A 25,012-nucleotide genomic window follows, 5' to 3' on the forward strand; every position below is an offset into this window, starting at 1 on the left:
GCTGACATGAAGCCAGATTCTCTGTTACGCGACCTCTCTCCTCTGCCTGGGTGCCTGGGCCTAAATATGTGACAGTGGCCTGTTCCAGTGGTGGGTGACGTGAAGCCTGATTCTCTGCTATGACATGAAGACAGATTCTGCGCTGACATAAGGCCAGATTCTCTGTTACGGGACCGCTCTCCTCTGTCTGGGTGCCTGGGCCTAAATGTGTGACAGTGGCCTGTTCCAGTGGTGGGTGACGTGATGCCTGATTCTCTGCTATGACATGAAGACAGATTCTGTGCTGACATAAGGCCAGATTCTCTGTTACAAGACCTCTCTCCTCTGTCTGGGTGCCGGGGCCTAAATGTGTGACAGTGGCCTGTTCCAGTGGTGGGTGACGTGATGCCTGATTCTCTGCTATGACATGAAGACAGATTCTGTGCTGACATAAGGCCAGATTCTCTGTTACAGGACCTCTCTCCTCTGTCTGGGTGCCAGGGCCTAAATGTGTGACAGTGGCCTGTTCCAGTGGTGGGTGACGTGAAGCCTGATTCTCTGCTATGACATGAAGACAGATTCTGCGCGGACATAAGGCCAGATTCTCTGTTACGGGACCGCTCTCCTCTGTCTGGGTGCCTGGGCCTAAATGTGTGACAGTGGCCTGTTCCAGTGGTGGGTGACGTGAAGCCTGATTCTCTGCTATGACATGAAGACTGATTCTGCGCTGACATAAGGCCAGATTCTCTGTTACGGGACCTCTCTCCTCTGCCTGGGTGCCTGGGCCTAAATGTGTGACAGTGGCCTGTTCCAGTGGTGGGTGACGTGATGCCTGATTCTCTGCTATGACATGAAGACAGATTCTGTGCTGACATAAGGCCAGATTCTCTGTTACGGGACCTCTCTCCTCTGCCTGGGTGCCTGGGCCTAAATGTGTGACAGTGGCCTGTTCCAGTGGTGGGTGACGTGAAGCCTGATTCTCTGCTATGACATGAAGACTGATTCTGCGCTGACATAAGGCCATATTCTCTGTTACGGGACCTCTCTCCTCTGCCTGGGTGCCTGGGCCTAAATGTGTGACAGTGGCCTGTTCCAGTGGTGGGTGACGTGATGCCTGATTCTCTGCTATGACATGAAGACTTATTCTGTGCTGACATGAAGCCAGATTCTCTGTTACGCGACCTCTCTCCTCTGCCTGGGTGCCTGGGCCTAAATATTTGACAGTGGCCTGTTCCAGTGCTAGGTGACATGAAGCCTTATTCTCTGCTATGACATTAAGACAGATTCTGTGCTGACATAAGTCCAGATTCTCTGTTACAGGACCTCTCTCCTCTGTCTGGGTGCCGGGGCCTAAATGTGTGACAGTGGCCTGTTCCAGTGGTGGGTGACGTGATGCCTGATTCTCTGCTATGACATGAAGACAGATTCTGTGCTGACATAAGGCCAGATTCTCTGTTACAGGACCTCTCTCCTCTGTCTGGGTGCCGGGGCCTAAATGTGTGACAGTGGCCTGTTCCAGTGGTGGGTGACGTGAAGCCTGATTCTCTGCTATGACAAGAAGACTGATTCTGCGTTGACATAAGGCCAGATTCTCTGTTACGGGACCTCTCTCCTCTGCCTGGGTGCCTGGGCCTAAATGTGTGACAGTGGCCTGTTCCAGTGGTGGGTGACGTGATGCCTAATTCTCTGCTATGACATGAAGACTTATTCTGTGCTGACATGAAGCCAGATTCTCTGTTACGCGACCTCTCTCCTCTGCCTGGGTGCCTGGGCCTAAATATGTGACAGTGGCCTGTTCCAGTGGTAGGTGACGTGAAGCCTGATTCTCTGCTATGACATGAAGACAGATTCTGCGCTGACATAAGGCCAGATTCTCTGTTACGGGACCGCTCTCCTCTGTCTGGGTGCCTGGGCCTAAATGTGTGACAGTGGCCTGTTCCAGTGGTGGGTGACGTGATGCCTGATTCTCTGCTATGACATGAAGACAGATTCTGTGCTGACATAAGGCCAGATTCTCTGTTACAAGACCTCTCTCCTCTGTCTGGGTGCCGGGGCCTAAATGTGTGACAGTGGCCTGTTCCAGTGGTGGGTGACGTGATGCCTGATTCTCTGCTATGACATGAAGACAGATTCTGTGCTGACATAAGGCCAGATTCTCTGTTACAGGACCTCTCTCCTCTGTCTGGGTGCCAGGGCCTAAATGTGTGACAGTGGCCTGTTCCAGTGGTGGGTGACGTGAAGCCTGATTCTCTGCTATGACATGAAGACAGATTCTGCACTGACATAAGGCCAGATTCTCTGTTACGGGACCGCTCTCCTCTGTCTGGGTGCCGGGGCCTAAATGTGTGACAGTGGCCTGTTCCAGTGGTGGGTGACGTGAAGCCTGATTCTCTGCTATGACATGAAGACTGATTCTGTGCTGACATGAAGCCAGATTCTCTGCTATGGCATGAAGAGACTGATTCTGTGCTGACATGATGCCAGATTCTTTGCTATGGCATGAAGAGACCTCTGTCCAATTGATATTGGGTCATTTTTATTTTTTTTTATTTTTATTTTAATTCATTTCCCTATCCACATTTGTTTGCAGGGGATTTACCTACATGTTGCAGCCCTCTAGCTCTTTCCTGGGCTGTTTTACAGCCTTTTTAGTGCCCAAAAGTTCGGGTCCCCATTGACTTCAATGGGGTTCGGGTTCGGGACGAAGTTCGGTTCGGGTTCGGATCCCGAACATTTCCGTGAAGTTCGGCCGAACTTCTCGAACCCGAACATCCAGGTGTTCGCTCAACTCTAGTTACAATGTATCTAAAGAATGTTCCATTAACCGGCTCTATGTGCAGAACATATTGGAGATCCTAGTCAGGGCCTCCGGAGTGTGGAGCACTGCCTTTACCAGGGTCCCATTCTGATGTGAATTCTAAATTGTTAGTTTGTCCACCTCTTCTTTTGGGGAATGGGTAAAGTTGTTTCTACCGGCCTTGGGGAGTCTACAGTGGCAGTTTTGCAAATTAACCAGTTATGTGACCTACAATTGATCCTTTAAATTCAGCTAAATTCTGCACTGAAATCAATACATTTTCAGTAGTGGCTGAACCAGGGAAAATAGCATAGGGTTTAACCTTTAATATCAAGTCAATTTAGGTCTAAAATTCTATGTTGATCAATTTCTTTTATAGCCACAATTTCATTTTTAAATACATTGCTCCATATACTGTACACTGCATAGTCATAAAAGTGAAAGCATTCTTTTTTCCTGCAGCCACCACTAGAGGGAGCTCACTACATATTATCTTATGCGCTACAAACAGTAAGCAGTAATCTTCTAAGCTCCCCCTAGTGGTGACTGCAGAATTGTGTAATTTGAAGGGGTAAGAGACTGGAATTTCTGTTGATAGAGGAGGATTTCTCGCCTCAAAGTGGACACTGGGCGGGGATTTGCATCACCCCTTGGACTTCAATGATTGCTGAGACTAAGGGAGCATTACTATGTTGAGGGGTACTAAAGATACATCTTTATTGTGATGGGGTAGTAAGGGGCATCAATATTCTGAGAGGATAGTAAAGGGGCATCACTATTGTGAAGGGGCACTAAGGGGGCATCACTTTTGCTCATTTCTTATCCTGGCCTGCTCTCTGGTGGCCAAAATAAGAATTGCAGTTCAAATACTGTTAGCTTACTCGGTAAAGCTACCAGTATTCAGGTCAACTACCTATGCTCGGATTGGACACACGGGGCATAGGTAGGTTTGCGCATTTAGGTGCCGTGATCTCACTTGATCATGGCATCTAAAGCATTTAATTATTGCCGATCACGGTAATTATCCACAGGTCTCTGCTATATGAAACAGCAGAGATCTGCCGGCCATGACGCCCGCTGCACATGTGAGCGGGCGTCATGTTTACACATCGCACCAGCGCCACGCTGGTAGCATAAGGGTTAATTACCCCTCCCCTCCAGTGCTGAGTTTTCCCCACCCCCTGGATGCTTTTTTCCCCAACTCCTGCGCTTCAGTTCACTTGCTTGTCAGCCAACTCAGTAAGTGAATCGAAGATTTGATTCATGAATCGGTTCTTTTGAATGAATTGATTCAAATGAACCGATTCATTTAAAAGATTCGAACTTCCCATCACTACAGTGAAGAGAAGGAGGGGCACCCTATATTCCCTCGGGCCACTCCCTGTAGCTAGAGCTCCTGCCTGATGGTAATATTTGGTGCTCTTGATGTTAAATGTCTGTGTGGGTGCAAGGCAGAGCTTGAAATGGTGCAGTGGTCACCATGTGGTGTTAGGAGAGTCAGTAACCAGGCCAGATTAACCTGTTTGCATCAACATCCATTAAAATAACCATTTATGATGGAAGCTTTAATTTTGTAATGTATTAATTTTACCTTTATTGCTGCTATGTCTGATCTGGGCTGTGGTCACATGACCGTGTCCATGCAGCTGTTTCTTATCCTATTTCCTGTGATGTTATGTTTATGGGGTGTCACATCAACAGGGCAGTGTCTATGTAACTAGCTGGGTGGGAGAAGCTATAAACTAGCTGGGTGTTAGGAGCAGTGATAGGGGAGGGTCTATATCACTAGCTGGGTGGGAGGAGCTATGAACTAGCTGGGTGTTGTTTGGGGCAGTGATACGGGAGTGTCTATATAACTAGCTGGGTGGGAGGAGCTTCACTGAACGAGCAGCCGACTGTCGGGAAGGAAGCTGTAACATTGTGTATTGTAATGCCGCCGTAATGCTTAATAAAATAAAAAACACAAAAAAGAAAACTTTGTTTATCAACTTCAACAACCCTGTGAACATGAACAGGACAGTGAGAAACGTGGAGAAAAGTGGGATCGACTGTAACATATAAAAGATATTTGTTTTGATTATTAAAGGGAACCTGTTGTGTTGAACATGGTGTCTGAGATGAAGCCTGCACGTTATAGAGCAGAAGGAGCTGAGCAGATTGATGTATCGTTTTGGGGAAAAAGATTCAGTATAACTTTTCATTTATACATTTAAATTCCTGCTCTTTCTGTGCTTTGAAGTTAAGGAGGCGGTCCCATCAGTGATTGACAGCCTTCCCTCTAGGACTGTGTATACAGAGAGAGCTGTCAATCACTACTAGGACCGCCTCCTTGACTTCAAAGCCCAGAAGGAGCAGGAATATAAATGTATATATTTATGTTATACTGAATCTTTTTCCACAAAACTATACACCAATCTGCTCAGCTCCTCCTGCTCTATAACATGCTGCCTGCTGCTCAGACACCATGTTCAACGTGACAGGTTCCCTTTAATCTCTATAATCTGCAACATCGAAGACTGAGATATTTCACAGATGAGCACCAGTTTTGCAAGATCTCTCTTTGCATAGCAGAACATGAGGAAATGAGAGTGACTGAAAGCAATACGTATAATTAAAAGCAATAGAAGCCGTACAAATTTCCACTTCAACAAGTTTTTCTCTCTTTAAATACTATTAATTAGAATACAGATCCTTTGTCTAAAAGCTTCTACATTAACTGCCCCTTTATTTTTATTTAATCAGACATTTGGGAAATCAAGAAACTTTCAAATGTATTTGTCATTTCTTGGGACATTGCTGAGCTTACAGATCTGTTTAAGAAGAGCTTGCGGGAAATTTAAGTCAAAGAGTAGGCTATAATGCCTGTCAGTAATGGACCCAATTTACTGCGTGGTAGGAGGAATATAGGATTTGGTCAAAAGAAAAAGTTAACGAGATTTCTTTTTAGCCTTGAGGTCTGGGAAAGACCCGGGAGTAAAGTGATTTTCCATATTCTTAGGATTCATGCTCAGCTGACAACTTTTCCTAATCTACAAAAATGCTCAGTAACTCGCTGAGAAGTCACCAAGCTCCTTGAGGGCTTATGAAATTTGAACAAAGCTTCACATACTGCTTGTAGCAGAAAAATTTCCCTTCACACCATGTTTCTAGGATTAGTATATATTCATCTGAACATATTTAGCAGGAGTTTGCCTTAGGACTCTGCACAAAATAGCAACAGCAAAATAGAAAGAGGGCCGTGCCATGAAGAAGACTCAATTCATGCATGTAATTGGTGAAAAACCTAAACTTAAAGATGCTCTATCAGCATTATCAACCCTTTTACTGCCTGGTATGGCTCATCATGATGATTAAAACAATACCTTTCCTTTTGTCTGTAGAGATATGTGTTTTTATTCATATGCAAATTAGCAAGTTGGGGCACCAGGGGGCAGGGCTGAAGCCCTGGAGCACTGCTTTTGTAATATGCCCTGTGCTTTGCACACTCCCTCCCCTTAAATGACAGGGCTAGACCTTAGCATGCTGAGTGCAGATCTGTGTCCTACCATGTACATAAGTACTCAATTCGGTCAGTGGACCGACAAAAATCCCTGTAGGGGTCCTAAACTAAATAACTTTATTGTAACATATCTAAAATCTAAAGACCTACAGGAATAGGTTAAAACTATCAGGATTGAGAGGGAGGTGACGGTTCCTCACTTGCAATTGGTGCCACCTCACACTTTATGGACCATTTGGTTATTTTATGGGCGTCACCCCACCTGATTGGCTAGTCACCACAGGTCCTGCATCGCATTTCCACTTTCCACTCCAGGCACCACTTTCTGATCACATGACTACTATAGTCATATGACTATAATGGTCATCAGTCATGTGACCTCACCTGATTGGCTAGTCACCACAGGTCCTGCATCGCAGTTCCACTTTCCACTCCAGGCACCACCTTCTGATCACATGACTACTGTAGTCATCAGCCATGTGATCTCATTTGATTGGTTGGTTATCTGGTCAATCTTGGCAAATGCATTAGGATTGGTGGAGTGATTGCTTCATATTTAGATCACCCTTTTTGAGTAGGAGGTACCCAGCGAGCAGTTAGCTCATTGGTTTAGGTTAAAATGAAGGGTGGAGACTTTTCCATTTAAGAGGGCATCTAAGCGCGCACCAACGCTATTGCTCCAAACTCCTGATGAAGCCCCATCGCGGCGAAACATGTCGGGTGGAGGAGTGTTAGGCGCGGCATTTTAGGCAGGAATGAAGGTTGAATGTGACCCATGTATGTGTGTGACCACCATTGTTTGTACAGGGGCAGATATCTTAGGCCTGTGATACACAATACAGAGATATAGCTTTTAGGGACAGGAATTAAGTTTTGTGTGTTGGTACTGAGCCACAGTACCTATACAACAGAACTGATTAGTACCCTTGGTCTGAATGCTAATTGATCAAATGTGAGTTGCACGAATCAAACAATTCCATTACTATTGGCAATAATTGCTACGAGTTTCTGGGAGACTGTAAGATAACATTCAATGGTAGCAACCTAGATTGCACCTAATTGTTTATTAATGAACTCTCAGTCTCGCACAGCATTACTACACATGTAAACTACACCTGATCCTTAATGTAGTCTAGCTATCCTCAGTTCTGTGACAGGCTCTGCGCCCATAAAATCACCAAATGGTCCATAAAGTGTGAGGTGGCACCAATTGCAAGTGAGGAACCGTCACCCCCCTCTCATTCCTGATAGTTTTAACCTATCCCTGTAGGTCTTTAGATTTTAGATATGTTACAATAAAGATATTTAGTTTAGGACCCCTACAGGGATTTTTATCGGTCCACTGAACGAATTGAGTACTTGTGAAATTATCCTGAGGGCCCTAAAATTGGGCATTTTTTGTTTTCCATCTAGCATGTACATATCACATACATACAGGGAGTGCAGAATTATTAGGCAAGTTGTATTTTTGAGGATTAATTTTATTATTGAACAACAACCATGTTCTCAATGAACCCAAAAAACTCATTAATATCAAAGCTGAATATTTTTGGAAGTAGTTTTTAGGCTACTTTCACACTAGCGTTCGGGTGTCCGCTCGTGCGCACCGTTTGAAGGGGCTCACGAGCGGCCCCGAATGCATCCGTCTGGCCCCAATGCATTCTCAGTGGAGGCGGATCCACTGAGAATGCATCCGCCTGCCAGCGTTCAGCCTCCGCTCCGCTCAGTGAGCGGACACCTGAACGCTGCTTGCAGCGTTCGGGTGTCCGCCTGGCCGTGCGGAGGCGAGCGGATCCGTCCAGACTTACAATGTAAGTCAATGGGGACGGATCCGCTTGAAGATGACACAATATGGCTCAATCTTCAAGCGGATCCGTTCCCCATTGACTTTCAATGTAAAGTCTGAACGGATCCGCTCAGACAACTTTGACACTTAGAAAATTTTCTAAGTTTTAATGCAGACGCATCCGTTCTGAACGGATGCGAACGTCTGCATTATCGGAGCGGATCCGTCTGATGAAACATCAGACGGATCCGCTCCGAACGCTAGTGTGAAAGTAGCCTTAGTTTGTTTTTAGTTTTAGCTATTTTAGGGGGATATCTGTGTGTGCAGGTGACTATTACTGTGCATAATTATTAGGCAACTTAACAAAAAACAAATATATACCCCTTTCAATTATTTATTTTTTACCAGTGAAACCAATATAACATATACATTTCTGACATTCAAAAACAAAACAAAAACAAATCAGTGACCAATATAGCCACCTTTCTTTGCAAGGACACTCAAAAGCCTGCCATCCATGGATTCTGTCAGTGTTTTGATCTTTTCACCATCAACATTGCGTGCAGCAGCAACCACAGCCTCCCAGACACTGTTCAGAGAGGTGTACTGTTTTCCCTCCTTGTAAATCTCACATTTGATGATGGACCACAGGTTCTCAATGGGGTTCAGATCAGGTGAACAAGGAGGCCATGTCATTAGATTTTCTTCTTTTATACCCTTTCTTGCCAGCCACGCTGTGGAGTACTTGGACGCGTGTGATGGAGCATTGTCCTGCATGAAAATCATGTTTTTCTTGAAGGATGCAGACTTCTTCCTGTACCACTGCTTGAAGAAGGTGTCTTCCAGAAACTGGCAGTAGGACTGGGAGTTGAGCTTGACTCCATCCTCAACCCGAATAGGCCCCACAAGCTCATCTTTGATGATACCAGCCCAAACCAGTACTCCACCTCCACCTTGCTGGCGTCTGAGTCGGACTGGAGCTCTCTGACCTTTACTAATCCAGCCACGGGCCCATCCATCTGGCCCATCAAGACTCACTCTCATTTCATCAGTCCATAAAACCTTAGAAAAATCAGTCTTGAGATATTTCTTGGCCCAGTCTTGACGTTTCAGCTTGTGTGTCTTGTTCAGTGGTGGTCGTCTTTCAGCCTTTCTTACCTTGGCCATGTCTCTGAGTATTGCACACCTTGTGCTTTTGGGCACTCCAGTGATGTTGCAGCTCTGAAATATGGCCAAACTGGTGGCAAGTGGCATCTTGACAGCTGCACGCTTGACTTTTCTCAGTTCATGGGCAGTTATTTTGCGCCTTGGTTTTTCCACACGCTTCTTGCGACCCTGTTGACTATTTTGAATGAAACGCTTGATTGTTCGATGATCACGCTTCAGAAGCTTTGCAATTTTAAGAGTGCTGCATCCCTCTGCAAGATATTTCACTATTTTTGACTTTTCTGAGCCTGTCAAGTCCTTCTTTTGACCCATTTTGCCAAAGGAAAGGAAGTTGCCTAATAATTATGCACACCTAATATAGGGTGTTGATGTCATTAGACCACACCCCTTCTCATTACAGAGATGCACATCACCTAATATGCTTAATTGGTAGTAGGCTTTCGAGCCTATACAGCTTGGAGTAAGACAACATGCATAAAGAGGATGATGTGGTCAAAATACTAATTTGCCTAATAATTCTGCACGCAGTGTGTTAGATATACAGTATATATATTGTTTTATGTGAGTAAGGGTGCTGGGTGGTTGGAGAAGGGGGGGATGGAGAAGTGGGAGGGAGCTACAGGTGGTAAATAGGTCAAGCTAAGGACTTTTGTGAACCAGTTCTTTATGTTTAAATTATTAAAGTTTACTACTCTACAAGGTCTGTGGATTATTTTTTTTTTTTGTGTGTGTGTTGTGGTGGAGGGCGTGATTGCATGCTAGGGTGTGGAAAGGCCGGATCCAGGGGGCCCAAGTAAATCTTTGCCCAGGGTCCAATCAATATTAAAGACGGCCCTGAGAATATAGTGTACTGTAGTGTATTATATAGGCATTAGACTCACTGGATCTTCAAGAACCAAGTGGGTCTGGGTCAAAAAAAAAAAGTGAAAAAATGTAAAAATGAAAAAAATAATATATTTCTTCTTATAGGCGAACATTTATCATTGATTAAAACATAAAAAATTAAATACACTACACATGTTTGATATCACCGCGTCCGTAACGACCTGATCTCTGAAAGGGTCATGTTACTTTCCCCACACGGTGAACGCCATAAAAAAATATGATGAAATTGAAATTTTGCCCAGCTCCCTTCCAAAAAAAGGTACTAAAAGTGATCAAAAAAGTCGTATGTACGCCAAAATGGTACCAATCAAACCGTCACCTCATCCTGCAAAAAATGAGCCCCTACATGAGACAACCGCCCAAAAAATAAAAAAAAATATGGCTCTCAGACTATGACGACACTAAAACATGTTTTTTTTCCCTGCTGTTATTGTGTTAAAGTAAAATAAATTTAAAAAAAGTATACATATTAGGTATTGCCGCATCCATAAGTACCTGCTCTATAAAAATATCACATGACCTAAACCCTCAGGTGAACACCATAAAAAAAATAAAGAAAAAGGTGTAAAAAAAACATTTTTTATCACCTTACATCACAAAAAGTGTAATACCAAGCGATCAAAAAGGCTTATGCCCCCCAAAAATAATACCAATCAAACTGCCATCTCATCCCGCAAAAATGAGCTCCTACCTAAGACAATTGGTCAAAAAATAAAAAAAGCTATCACTCTCAGACAATGGAGACACTAAAATATGATTTTTTTTTTGCTCCGTAAGTACATGCTCTATAAAAATATCACATGACCTAAGCCCTCAGGTGAACACCATAAAAAAAAAAAAAAAAAAAAACTGTGCCAAAATAGCCATTTTTTGTCACTTTACATCACAAAAAGTGTAATACCAAGCAATCAAAAAGTCATATGCACCCTAAAATAGTACCAATCAAACCGTCATCTCATACCTAAAAATTTATTAGGTTAGTACAATAAAAAGGTTTCCCTGCATACCGCAATACTCTCGTATTTTGTAATCTTATTTATATATACTTATTTCATTTTTTTCAGTAGTATGATTAAGTGGTGAAAATTATTAGTGCCCCCCCATTTTTGACTGTAGTATCTTATGTGCCCCCCCTATATATTCCTAGAGTCGCCACTGTTGCCAGATATAGACCTTCCTTCCAGATCTTCTATTCTGACCTCAGGTGGACAACTGTTGCTGTGGAGTTGTTGGAACTGGAGCTGTTGGATCTCCGTTTCTCTTCTGTTTTTGTTGTCTCCCTTCGGGGTTTGTTTGTGGTGTTTGTCCTTTCCCTGTTGTTACCCTAGGTCTCAGTGGTGAGGACTAGTGCTCCCACCGCCCTATTTACTACCTAGGGCTTATTTCAGGGTAAGCCAGGGACAAGGCACGTGATCGGTGTACGGGTTAGCAGCCCGCCTAGGGACATCAGGGCAGCCAGGTGCCAGTGCAAGGTGAGCTAGGGGTCACCACTCCTCCCTCTCCCTAGTGCAAGGTTCTCCTCTTCCCTCCCCTCTGAGCCGCACATCTGTTACCTGCCATCTCAGACGTGATAGAGCCCCCTTCAATAATTATTGCCACATAGTACCCTCAAAAATAACTGCATTCGGCAAATAGTGCCCCTGACCATAATAGAACACAATGGCCTCCAAAAATAATTGTGCTAAGCTGATACTGTGCCAGAATGTCTCACAGTAACAGTGCTCCCAAAAGTTCCCAGTAGTAATAGTTCTTTTACACAGTTCCTTTAGTAGTAATAGTGCCCCTACAGTGCCCCCAGTAGTAATAATGTGCCCCAGAAGTAATAATGTTGCCCATAATCCTCCAGAAGTAATAAAGCTCACCCCAGTAATAATTTCCCTTATAGTGCCTCCATTAGTAGCAGAGCCCACCATAATGCCCCCAGTAGTAATAATGCCTCTTAAGTAATAATGCCTGAAATGCCCATCTATAGTGTCCCAGTAGTAATAAAGCCCACCACAGTTCCCTTTAGTTATAAAGCCCACCATAATGCTCCCTGTAGTATTAAAGCCCCAACAGTGTGTCCAAGTAGTAATAACACCCACCATATACCGTAGCTTCCCAATAGTATGCCCCAGAAGTAACAATGCCTGCTTATAGTACCCCCAGTAGTAATAAAGCCCACATAATGTGTGCCAGTAGAAAAAAAAAATTACCTTATAGTGCCCCTAGAAGTACTAACGCCCCCTTATAGTGTTGCAAGTATGAAAATGTTTCCTTTTAGGCCTCATGCACACGACCATTGTGTGTTTTGTGGTCCGCATCCAAGCCGCAAAAAATGGGGCTCGGATGCGGACCAAAACAACGGTTGTGTGCATGAGGCCTTAATGTGTGTCCGAAGAAAAAATATGCTCCCTTATAATGTGTGCCAGTACAGAATAAATTACCCCTATAGTGCGCCCAATAGCACCAATGTCCCTATAGTGTCCCCAGTTATAATAATGACCCCAAACCAAAGTTGCCCAATGGCATGCTGTCAAAACAAAATAACAAACAATAACAAACTCAAATATTTACGTCCATGCTGTGTCAGCGATGCAGTGCAGAACACAGTCCTTTCCTTATGTCATTACGTCGCCTGCTCTGGCCCCTAATAGGCTACAGGTACTATCATAGTGAGCGGTGGAGTAAGGAGACATCACTCCCTTGCCTCAATTCAGCATTTGATACAGTTGAATATTGAGAGGCCCTAGCAAGCAGCGATAAAACATTGCTGGCTGCTATAGCAGTCTAATCTACCCCCTCAACCTGTGGCGGTATGTGTACTGGAGGTTGCGAACCACTGGCCTAGAAGACAATCCTTTCACATTTATTGCGGGTCATTTATCAAGACTGGCATTTTCTATACTGATCTTGATATTCCCCTTCACTGCCGGAGGATGTACTTGATTTATGACAAAGCGCACTCCTTGATGGCAGCCTTAGAATTAGGTCTACACCAGCTCATAGCTGGTGTAGATTCCAGTAATTATTAAACAAAAAAACTGGTTTAAATGATGATAAATCTGTTGGAGCCCATGGTACTTGCCCACACCTCGCACCATTTGAGGAAACTGGTGAGGGCAGATAAAAACATCATTTGCACAAAATTTTGACTTTTTTTACACCAGTTGGCATTGGGGCTTGATAAATAACTCTCATTGTTTCAGTCTGGACAACCAACGAAACTGTAGAATTTATTTGTATTATAATTCATGACTATTTTATAAAAGCAATTCAATATTTTTCGTCTGGTTTTTGCTTTTATGTTAATATAGTGAGAATAGCTTATTCTACTGCCGAAGAATGAGACATGATCTATCCATGAATGGTATTGATTTATACTGCATTTAGAGGACAAGTCCCATCAAATTATTAGCCAGTAATATTTACAATATTTATGCACACTTAATGTAACCATCTGGGAGAATGTTACTTATAATAAAATATATTCACTTTGTTCCATTACCGTATTACTTAGTGTTCTTTGGAGAACTTAATAATTGAAATGGATAGCTATAATATTCAAAGCAATAATCTCAGGCACTTGAAAAGTGGAAAGATTTCGAGGCTGTGGTTCTAATAGGTATTACTTACAAAAGAGTTATCAACTGTCAAAGAGAGAAGAATATTTTACAGTCAATTTAATTGAATGGAAATTATAGAAACGCATATGAAACTTGATCTTTATCCAAAGCCTCATAAATGGCGTAAAAGCGATACTTCAGGGTCACACCGGATTGGCCACTGTGTATTGAGACACTTTTCGGATATTGTCCTGGTACATTGGCTGATATATTGTATGTAGACTGACAAAATGGTAAGTGGATCGGTGGAGACATTCCATATTAGGTGATGTAGTCAACGTTATCGACACAATGCAGTTTTCTGCATGGAGTTGTATTCAGCTCTGTATAAAATATGATAGTTTGTATTCCCTCATTGAAAGTCATAACTATTTGGGATCTGTGTACTTACATTGAAACTCTATGCAGCCGTTTCTTGATTAATTACTAAAATAATGGGATTACACATATTGGCATTTAAAAGGCATCTGTTAGCAGATTTGTGGCTGACCTGTTACATGTGCGCTTGGCAGCTGAAGACATCTGTGTTGGTCCCATGTTCATATGTGCACGTACTGCTGAGCAAAATGATGTTTTAATATATGCAAATGAGCTCAAGGAGCAATGGGGGCGTTGCCGTTACACCTACAGGCTCAGCTCTCTCGGCAACTGCTGCGCCTTCTACGCTTTGATTGACAGGGCGAGGCAGGTGTGGTCACATTTTCACTTCATGGCCCTGTCAATCAAAGTATAGAGGGCACGGGTGTTGCAGAGAGAGCAGAACCTCTAAGTGTAATGGCAACGCCCCCATTGCTCCTAGAAGCTCATTTGCATATATTAAAGCTGCATTTTTCTCAGCAATGCAGGCACATATGAACATAGTACCAACACAGATGCCTTCAGCTGCCAAGTGCACATGTAACAGGACAGACAGTTTCAAAGGTAAAAATCTGCTGACAGATGACCTTTAAAGGGAACCTGTCATCAACTTTATGCTGCCCTCACTAAGGGCAGTATAAATTTGTGACAGACATGCATATTTCAGCGGTCTGTCACTCCTGAGCTAATATTAAGTGGTTGCCCAGAACCTGCTGTGTAATAATTGCAGCAAGGGCAAAGTAACAGACTGCCTGAGAAGAGTAATGGTTTCCCCACCCACCTGATGATGAATGACAGTTTTCTCCTATGGGCAAGAATAACTGGGACTCTTCTCATGACTGGGGTGAGATGACTATACAGCAGGTTCTTAGCAATCACCTAATGTTGCATATCCTGTAGATTTTTTTTTGTTTTTCCTCCTCTATTCACATTTTGGTAAATGTTTGTAGATTATTTCCATGTTTGCTGAGTGGTTGAATCAGCTATGTTCAGTGCTCTGATCCAATCAGATGTTTTCCTTTGCTGCTCCTCTTCTCCTCTTTGATGCTGTTTCTCACTAAGAAGCTGCAGCTGCATCTCCCTCCTCCCTGCCTTTCATTTGGGGTATTATTCTACAAGGATTTTTGAGTATGTTAGTAAATATTTGCAAAGAGAGCCTGCAGCCAGGTTAAGATATGATGATATATATGTGTAATGTATTCACACAAACTATTTATCTAACAAATGCAACAACAATTATTTTTTAAAGGGGTTGGCCCATCTCATACATTGGTGGCATCAATCTGGAACCAGCACCTATCACTAGTGATGAGCAGCATGGGCAATATTCGTTTTTTCAATATTTTGCAAATTTTTGGCCTAATATTCACGATAAATTTGCGAAATCCACGAAATTCTAGAATTCGTGATCTCCAGTCATTATTTTCTTGATTGCGATGTAATATGCAGGTATTGCGCGCGCAATACAGGCGTGGATCACTTTTGCTACATTTTTCAAGCTGCTAGAAGTTTCTTGAGACTGGAGAAAATGCACAGCACAGTAATTCCTATCACACTGCCTAACACACTGCACTGGAACCTATCAGCTACACTATATCACTATCTAACCTACACTGACGATCTCCCACTAACTATCTGCATTATATATATAAGTTAACTAACTATCTAATGTAATTGGATAAGGAATAAGATCCAGGTGAAAGCACAGAGCACAGCAATGTCACTGCTCTCTCTCTCCCAGATCTGCAAAAAAACAGCAGAAAATGGCTGCTGGGGAGGTTCTTATATAGTAAAGGGGTAGGGAACTTTCCTATTGGTTGCTAGGGATGTTGCTAAGCTCAGACAAAGACATTGCAGCCTTCTCATTGGCCCACAAGCAAGAAGGGAGATTACTGATGAAAAAAAAATCTAGAATATTCGCGATTACGAATATATAGCACTTTATTCTACATCTTCGCAAATTCTCAAAGTGCAAATATTTGCAATAACAATTCGCGATCAACACTACCTATCACTTGAATAGGGTCCCCAAAGTGAACGAGGCCACACCGCAGAATCACAGCTAACCTCCTTCCATATCTTTGGGAGTGCTGAAAATAGCAGAACTATTTCCAGAACTCCCATATAAGCGAATAGAGAGGTGGCCGTGCTTGTGCTCTCCATTCACTCCTATGGGAGTTCTGGAAATAGCTGAGCACACTCGCTCGGCTCTTAACAGAACTCCCATAGAAGTGAATGGAGAGCACGCTGCGGATGCATGATGCACTCTACCTCACTTTGGGGGCCCCATTCTAGAGATAGGAGCAGGTCCCATTGGTGACATTGTGGCATATCCTAGTGAGATGAGACACCCCCTTTAAGACTAATTTATCATCATCCTCAGTATGGTAGACTAAGACTTTGTTCACTGTCTTCCATCTACAAAACATTTGTCTTTCTGCTTACCTTTGATTTTACTATCTTGGGGGGCACTGGATAACCACGATACAGCACTGCAATACGCTTGAAATGTTATAACCTCATCATTCACAATGGGAATTTGTTGGCATAACTGAAAAAAAGGCAAACATCTATGTCAGGGTCTCTGCATTTTCATTTAACTTTTCCAGATTTTTTCTTACAGATTTTCTGAATGTGACATTTCTATTTCAGCTGCACACTGCCCTGTCAGATTAATTTATTTTTGGCTTCAATTCATCTTAGTTGATGAATATTCTTAATATTTTGCGCTTTTCAGTTTTATTGTACCTCTGTATTCTTTTGAACGTATTAGAGGTATTAAAGGGGATTCCTAAGTGTCCTTTTCATCACACATTCGAGACGCAGCCAAGATCTTTTATTCTGCAAATACTGCACATGAAGTATTATTTAGACTAGGGCACAGGATCAAGCTATTGGAAAATTCTTTGCATAAGCAATTCTCTACTGAATGTCCACAAATATTACACTATAGTACTACAACCCCTATTCTTGCTTGCATCCATACATCTTTATCTGGGAAGAATTGCATTGTGAATTGTTTGGAACTGTGATTGATACAGTTGTATATACACTACAACTCCTTTTCTATACTGTAGTAAAGAGAGACTTGTCTATTTTCTACAACTGACCTGGTTACTGACTCCAGCACCATTTGCCAGCCACAGCACCTACATCTCCTGCCCTGCACCCATACAGCATTCATAGCCAATGATGGCCAGTTTGCCGTGTTCGCCCGCGAACACATGCGAGCTGCCATCTTAACTCACAAGTCCGGTGGTGCACAGGTCACCGGGAGCAGGCAGTTCTGAGAACAGCCCGATGAAGGCCCCCGGAGGCTGTTCTCGGAACTGCCTGCTCCCGGTGACCGCATTTCATTTCAGACCGGCTCGCGGCGCAGGCACAGGTAAGGACTTACCTGTGCACCGCCGGACTTGTGAGTTAAGATGGCAGCTCGCATGTGTTCGCGGGCCAACACGGCGAACTGGCCATCACTGTTCATAGCACCAAGGGTACCCCAACAACCTTCACGCAGGAGCCCCAACATCAATGAACCGCCCATTGATTTTAGTGTATTGCTTGCTGTTACCCTTGTGCAATGAAATCAACCCACTGATTAAATCTTGTTGTAGGAGTTCCAATGAGTAACCAGTCAGTTGAAAGCCCTGTCAAAAGAAACGGGTTTGTTCAATTTCCCCCTTAAATGCAGCACACAGTGCTAGAAGAAGACCATAATGCAGCACTGGTAGGGTCCAATGAGATTTCCACAACATGAATTCTACTGTACATGTATAGAATCAGGAATAATATGTGTAGCAGATAATTCAGATCAACAGCTACGAAATTCTTAGCTTGCAGTTTCAGAAACCTGCTGCATTTTATAATGAACATTTAAAATCCCTATTGTGAGCATTTCCAATATTCCCAGGGAATTTGTGCCTTGATGAGGGATTTTGTTTTACTATTGAAATTAACAGATGCTTTGTGACTTGTACATATCTATAGACACACATTCATTTAATCATTTCTGTGGTGACACTGAAGCTGTAGAATCCTCTTGAAGAAGTCATGCTTGTATTGCTGAGGGAAACGTACTGATTTAATCTGACTTCATTAATCCAGACACATATAACATTTATTTGTCCTTGGAGAATTGTTTCGCCAGGAGGTGAAAAATTATTGCTTTTTGCTTAGTTCCCATCTACCCAAGATTAATAAAATGGGATTTTACACTTGGCAGTGGTTGTAGGGTATATATCTATAACACTATTATAGGTGGACGAAATAAGCAGCATATTCCCTGTCATTATTCTGGAAGAGTCTCAAGAGATAAAAGGCATTCACTTCTTTGAACTTTTTCATTTTTTGTTGCAAGACAAAGTTGAATAGGAGCAAATTTAATTATGCATTCTGACAATGTCCAACACAATAGATTTTCAATATGGAAGTGACAAAATCTGTACAAAGTGATCTACATTCGTTATAGCTATTAAACACAAAGGGGGACATTTAGCAAGACCGGTGTTTTACATGCTGGTCTTACCCTCTCACCGGCCTGCTTTAGATGCACATCAATGATTAAAGGGGTACTCCGGTTATATCAAGTTATTTCCTATCCACAGGATAGGGGATAACTATTAGATCCGTGGGAGTTCTAACCCTGGGAATGCCACCGATCATGAGAACAGGAATCCCATACCCGTGAAGCCCCCCAAAATGAATGGAGATGCCAGTCGGGCATGTGTGTGGCCACGCCATTCATTTCTATGAGAGTTCCACAGATAGTGGAGTACAGCACTTGGCTATCTCTGGAAATCCTATAAAAATGAATGGAGTGGCAGCACACATGCCTGATCGGCCACCGTGGATAGGGAATAACTTTACATAACTGGAATACCCCTTTAATAATTATGTGGCATCTGTGCAGGTCCGTGCATTAAAGCGTAGATCTACACCTGCAAGGCAGCTGGTCTAGATTTCTGCTATAGTAGAAAAAACAGAGTAGTAGTGGCGCTCACCAGACTTTATACACATGGGAAGCACGGATTGCACTGGGAACCAAGCGTCAAAATCCAAATGTGACGAACAGAAGTGCAGACCTCCAGCTTCCATACAGTGACAGCCTTTATTCTATTCTTTATAATGCAGTAAAAACCGACAGTGTATTCACATCTACGTGTTTCGGATCGATTATTCCTGATCCTTCCTCATGACAAAAGTGAATAGCCACACTCTGGTTTAAGTAGACAAAGCTACTAATTACCAGGTGGACACAATTAACATAACATACGCCCAACTTTCATTCAGTAATATATTCAATATTATGAAAAAGGACTAAAAGACAATAAAAATGCAATTCATTGACAAACTTTATAATTTACATGAGAACAAGAAATCAATAATGCAGGATTAAATCTTGTTTGCAATTTAACCCTTGTGGAACAGAGGTACCCATAGAAAAAATCCAAAAAACCTCCCTATTCAATAGCTTGCGTTTATAGTCGCCTCTGGTAGTAGGGGGATTAACTCTTTCCAGGCCTTGTACCCGAAAACTTGTTACATTGCCTTGGTGGACCAAAGCATAGTGGAGGCTAACTGCTGATACATTTCTTGTTTTAGTAAAAGGTATGTCTGACAGGTGTCTGCGGATTCTAACTTTCAGGCTATTGGTTGTACAACCAACATACTGAAGGTGGCAACTGGAACACATGATGCAATAAACTACATGACTGGTATTGCAATTTATATACTGTTTTAATTCAAATGAACGTTGCATAGCAAACAAAATAAATAAAAGAACCAGTCAAAATGTAGATGCAGCACGTGCAAATATGATGTCCACATTTATAAGTGCCTTTATATCTCATCCAGGTGGATAAAGTCTTTTTTTTTCAACATACTGTAGGAAGGCGGAAGGGGCCGTCATTGATGGAAGGTATGTGTCACCGAGATTCCTGGCCTCGGTGAGGTAAGAGCAGGTTGTTTTAAGTGTCAGCGGCAGCTAGTGCTGACTGACAAAGTTTTTTTGTTAGTATGGCTGTAAAGCCAATATGGGCCGGCTCTTACTGGGAGTAGCCAAAGTGCTGGGTGGGTGGCTACTCCCCACACTCCAGGCCGGGTCTTTTTGGCCTATATAAAACCCAGCCAGAAGTCTCAGCTGGGTGTGGTTTATCCTCCATCTGACAGAGAAGCTGGGGAGTCTCTGTGTTTTGGGACCTGTGAATTTGTGCCATGCTAAAGGGCTGATAGCCGCATGCCGGGAAACAGGCCCCTAAAGCCTGCTGTGGACTACGGATGGAAAACTGCTAACCAGGTGAAGATTTTGTATTGTGGACATTGCATGGTGTGAACAAACACCAAGACTGTGAACGGTCATTTAGTTTTTACTTATGTGTGAATAAACACCGAACTGTCTACCAGAACAAAACCCAACAATTGGTGTCGGATGCGGGCAAACGCAGTGAGGCAGGCCTGAAGGCCGAATTTTTTTGGGGTTTTTCCCGGGCACAAGTGCATGTCCTACATTAAGCCGGCAAGGTTATGACCCGTGTCCCCTGACAAAATGGATGCAGTCGTGAAAGCTCTCGTGGAGGCTAACTTGCAGCAGCAGGAGGCTAACAAGCAGCAGCAGGAAACTAACCAGCTGCTATTACAACATGTCATAGTGTTGCAAGCGGCTGGAGCATCCCAGAACGTCCACGATGCCCGGAAAGCTGTCCGTGCTGCGATCCCTAAGATGTCCCCCTCGGATGACGTTGAGACCTATATGGTGAGGGGGCCCATCAAACCCCAGAAATCTCCACTCCAGACCCTGCGACCGGTGCCAGCCAAACCCGCCCGGGACGCATCCCCTGCAGACCCAGCCTCGGTGGATTGCTGCCGGTGTCACGAGCCTGGACACATAAGGGCCAACTGTCCCCATCGGGGTGAACTCATGGATACCAACTATGGCTACCGCCACTCATTGTATGCCAGGAAGCTGTGTGCCACAGGTATCTCCGAGACTGTAGACAATAGCCACCTGTGCCAGGTGGAAGTGGGGGACACTCTAGTGGTGGCACTGCTGGATTCAGGGAGCCTGGTGTTCCTGGTAAGACCTGCCCTGGTGTGGCCCATCGAGTATACTGGCCGAAGGGTTGGCGTTGTGTGCATTCATGGGGACTTAAAGGACTATCCCACTGCCCTGGTCTCTATATCAACGGTGGCCGGCAGGTGGACTCATAAGGTGTCCGTCGCCACAAAATTACGCATGAACTAATAATTAGGAGAGACTACCCTGGTTTCCCGGCACTATGGCCGGACACGAAAGTTACCGATATCCGAGAGACAGATGTGACCGTAGCAGAGTGGCCCGGCTCAGGGCGGAGACCAGAACCCTGGGAACCTGTGTCCGAAGGGACAGCGGTAAGGGTGACCACCACTTTAGTGGAAGAGGGGGAGACAACCCCGCTAAGTGTGATGGTGGGAGACATGGATGACTTGCCGCCAGGTCCGGAGCTAGCTGACCTCAATGTCTCCGGGGATAATTTTGGTACTGCACAACATCGGACCCAACCCTATCCCTGGTTCCGGCCTGGGAAAATGTATTAATAATAGATGGAGAACCAAAACAACCGGGGGCAGAGGCGGCGTTTCCCCATTTTGTGGTTCATCAAGAGATGTATTGAGTAAACCAGCTGCGAGGTGAATCCATTGAACAGTTGGTGGTGCCCAGGCTTATCGCAAACTCGGGTTAGAGTTAGCCCACCAGTGTGTTCAGAGAGATAGAAGAATATTGGAAGTCTTGCCCAACCTGCCAGATAACTAGCCCCCCGCCACATTTCCGTAGTCCCCTGGTACCCCTCCTGATTATCGGGGTCCCGTTCGAGTGAATCGCTATGGATCTCGTAGGCCGGTACTGAAGTCTGCTAGAGGACACCAACACATCTTGGTTGTCCTCGACTACACCACTTGGTACCCGGAGGCAGTGCCACTGCGGCATACATCAGCCAAACTCATTGCTAAGGAGTTAATAGAGATGTTTTCTCGCGTGGGTCTGCCTAAGGAGGTTCTGACTGACCAAGGGAACCCATTTATGTCCAAGGTCATGAGGGAACTCTGTAAGTTGCTCCACATAAAACAGCTACGGACGTCCGTGTATCATCCGCAAACAGATGGCCTGGTAGAGAGGTTTAATCAAACATTAAAAAATATGCTAAAAAGAGTGGTCTCTAAGGATGGGAGGGACTGTGAACTTCTTCTGCCCTATCTCATGTTCGCAGTGCGAGAGGTGCCCCAGGCCTCTACTGGGTTCTCACCCTTCGAACTGCTATACGGCAGACACCCTCGCGGTCTCTTGGACGTTGCCAAAGAGGTGTGGGAACAACAACCCACACCGCACAGAAGTGTTGTTGAGTACATCACCCAGGATGGATGGAAACTGTTTTACCTCTGGTTAGGGAGCATATGGAGGCAGCGCAGCGAGCCCAGAGTAGGATCTATAATCGGCATGCTCGGGTCCGGACCTTTAACCCGGGTGATCGGGTATTGGTTCTGGTACCAACCGTAGACAGTAAGTTCCTAGCTAGGTGGCAGGGGCCCTACGAGGTGCTTGAAAAAATTGGAGAGGTAGGGAAACCTGTACAGAAGACAGTCCACGACCAGGGTTCCTAGGGGAAGCAGTTTCAGCCCCTCTGTCTGAAGCAAGGCAAACTGCTGCCACAGTGAAAATTGCTGACAGCCTCTCCTCTAAACAGGCTCAGGAAGCCAGGGAGTTCATTAGTCGGAACACGGATGTGTTCTCGGACCTCCCTGGATGCACTTCCATAGTCCGACATGACATTATCACTGAGCCTCAGGCAAATGTCCGGTTAAAACCATACCGGGTACCCGAGGCTCGGCGACAAGCCATCGCGGAGGAAGTACAGCTAATGCTCCAGATAGGTGTCATCGAGGAGTAAAAAAGTGAATCGGCCAGTCCGATAGTCTTAATACCCAGGCCGGACGGGACATTGCGGTTCTGTAGCGACTTCCGCAAACTTAATGAGGTGTCCAAGTTTGACGCATATCCCATGCCCCGAGTGGATGAGCTTATTGAGAAGTTGGGCCAAGCCCGGTATTTTTCTGTGTTGGACCTCACCAACCTTGATGGAGGCTGCTAAGGAAAAAACGGCTTTCATCACGCCAGAGGGGCTGTTTCAGTACAAGGTATTACCCTTTGGTCTACATGGCGCTCCCGCTATGTTTCAAAGGCTAATGGACATTGTACTCCGTCCACATTGTCGGTACACTTCGGAGTACCTGGACGATATCATTATCCACAGCACCGACTGGGAAAGTCACCTACCTAAAGTACAGGCTGTAGTGGACTCCCTTAAGAAGGCTGGCTTAACCGCTAACCCAAGTGCGCGATAGGGTTAGAAGAGACCAAGTACCTGGAGTATGTAATTGGGCGCGGAATTATTAAACCTCAGGTGAACAAAACTGAGGCAATTAGGAATTGACCCCGACCTGTCACTACTCGGCAAGTAAAGTCGTTGCTGGGTATGGTGGGGTACTATATGAGGTTTGCCCCCAATTTTGCTATAGTCGCCGCACCATTGACAGGCCTTTTAAAGGGATACAAGTCAGTGGCGGTTCAGTGGAATGAGCAGGCGGCAAAGGCTTTATCCACTTTGAAGTCTGCACTGTGTGGGTCGCCGGTATTGGTGACACCTGACTTCAAGATGGAGTTTGTGGTACAGACCGATGCCTCTGAAGTATGCCTCGGAGCTTTACTCTCTCAGGACATCAATGGGGATAAACATCCTGTTATTTTCCTGAGCCGCAAACTTACCCCAGCCGAGACTAGGTACAGTATAGTCGAGAGAGAGTGCCTGGCCATCAAATGGGCACTCGAGTCTCTCCGCTATTATCTGTTGGCGAGAAAGTTCCGTCTGGTGACCGACCACTCCCCTCTCAAGGGGATGAGCCAAGCCAAAGAGAGGAATACTCGGGTCACCAGATCGTTTTTATCTTTACGAAACTTCAAGTTTTCTGTGGAACATAGGGCAGGCAGGTTACAGGGAAACGCAGATGCCCGGTCCCGGATACACTGTCTGGCGGGTGTTCACCCCCTCATGGTTGAACAAAAGGGGGTACTCTTCTGTTAAAGAAAGAAAAATCTGCAAGAGGAAAATTGACGACAAATTGAAGAGACGGATAGTACGAATGATAACCAAAGAGCATAGAAAAACTTCCAAAGACATTACAGGTGAACTCCAACGTCCGCATCAGTTTCAGATCGCACCATCCGTCGCTGTCTTAGCCAAAGTGGACTTAATGGAAGACAACCGAGGAGGAAACCACTGTTGAAAGCAAATCATTAAAAAGTTAGACTTGAATTTTCCAAAATGCATATCGACAAGCCACAAAGCTTCTGGAGAAATGGCCTTTAGACAGATAAGACAAAACTGGAGCTTTTTGGCAAGTCATATCAGCTCTATGTTCTCAGATGCAAAACTAAGCATACAAAGAAAACATTGTACCTATTGTGAAACACGGAGGAGGCTCGGTTATGCTTTTGGGCCGCATCTGGCACAGGGTGTCTTGAATCTCGAGACTATTAAGGCATTCTGGAGAGAAATGTGCTGCCCAGTGTCAGAAAGCTTTCTCTCAGTCCCAGGTTATGGGTCCTCCAACTGGATAATTACCCAAAACACACAGCTAAAAACATCCAAGATTGGCTAAGAGCAAAGCATTGGACTGTTCTGAAGTGGTCTTCTGTGAGCCCTTATCTAAATCCTATTGAACATCTGTGGAAGGAGCTGAAAAATTCAGTCTGGAGAAGGCACCCTTCAAACCCAAGACAGCTGTAGAAGTTTGCTTATGAGGATTGGGCCAAATACCTGTGGACAAGAGCAGACATCTCATTGGGAGTTACAGAAATTGTGTGATTGCAGTGATTGCCTCAAAAGGTTGTGCAATAAAATATTAAGTTT

At 44.3% G+C, this 25,012-nt stretch overlaps 1 protein-coding gene across 2 annotated transcripts in view; it reads right to left on the reverse strand.

Annotated features, from left to right (window-relative positions):
• LOC120991649 overlaps positions 1-25,012 on the reverse strand; it is a 314,874-nt gene that overhangs the window by 62,724 nt on the left and 227,138 nt on the right. For both annotated transcript variants that reach the window (XM_040420444.1, XM_040420445.1), the window contains one exon: positions 16,521-16,626. In XM_040420444.1, coding sequence (XP_040276378.1) covers positions 16,521-16,626 — 106 coding nt within the window. The remainder of the gene's footprint in view (positions 1-16,520; positions 16,627-25,012) is intronic.

This window comes from Bufo bufo, chromosome 2 (genome assembly GCF_905171765.1).
Source record: "Bufo bufo chromosome 2, aBufBuf1.1, whole genome shotgun sequence".
Classification (NCBI taxonomy): Eukaryota; Metazoa; Chordata; class Amphibia; order Anura; family Bufonidae; genus Bufo; species Bufo bufo.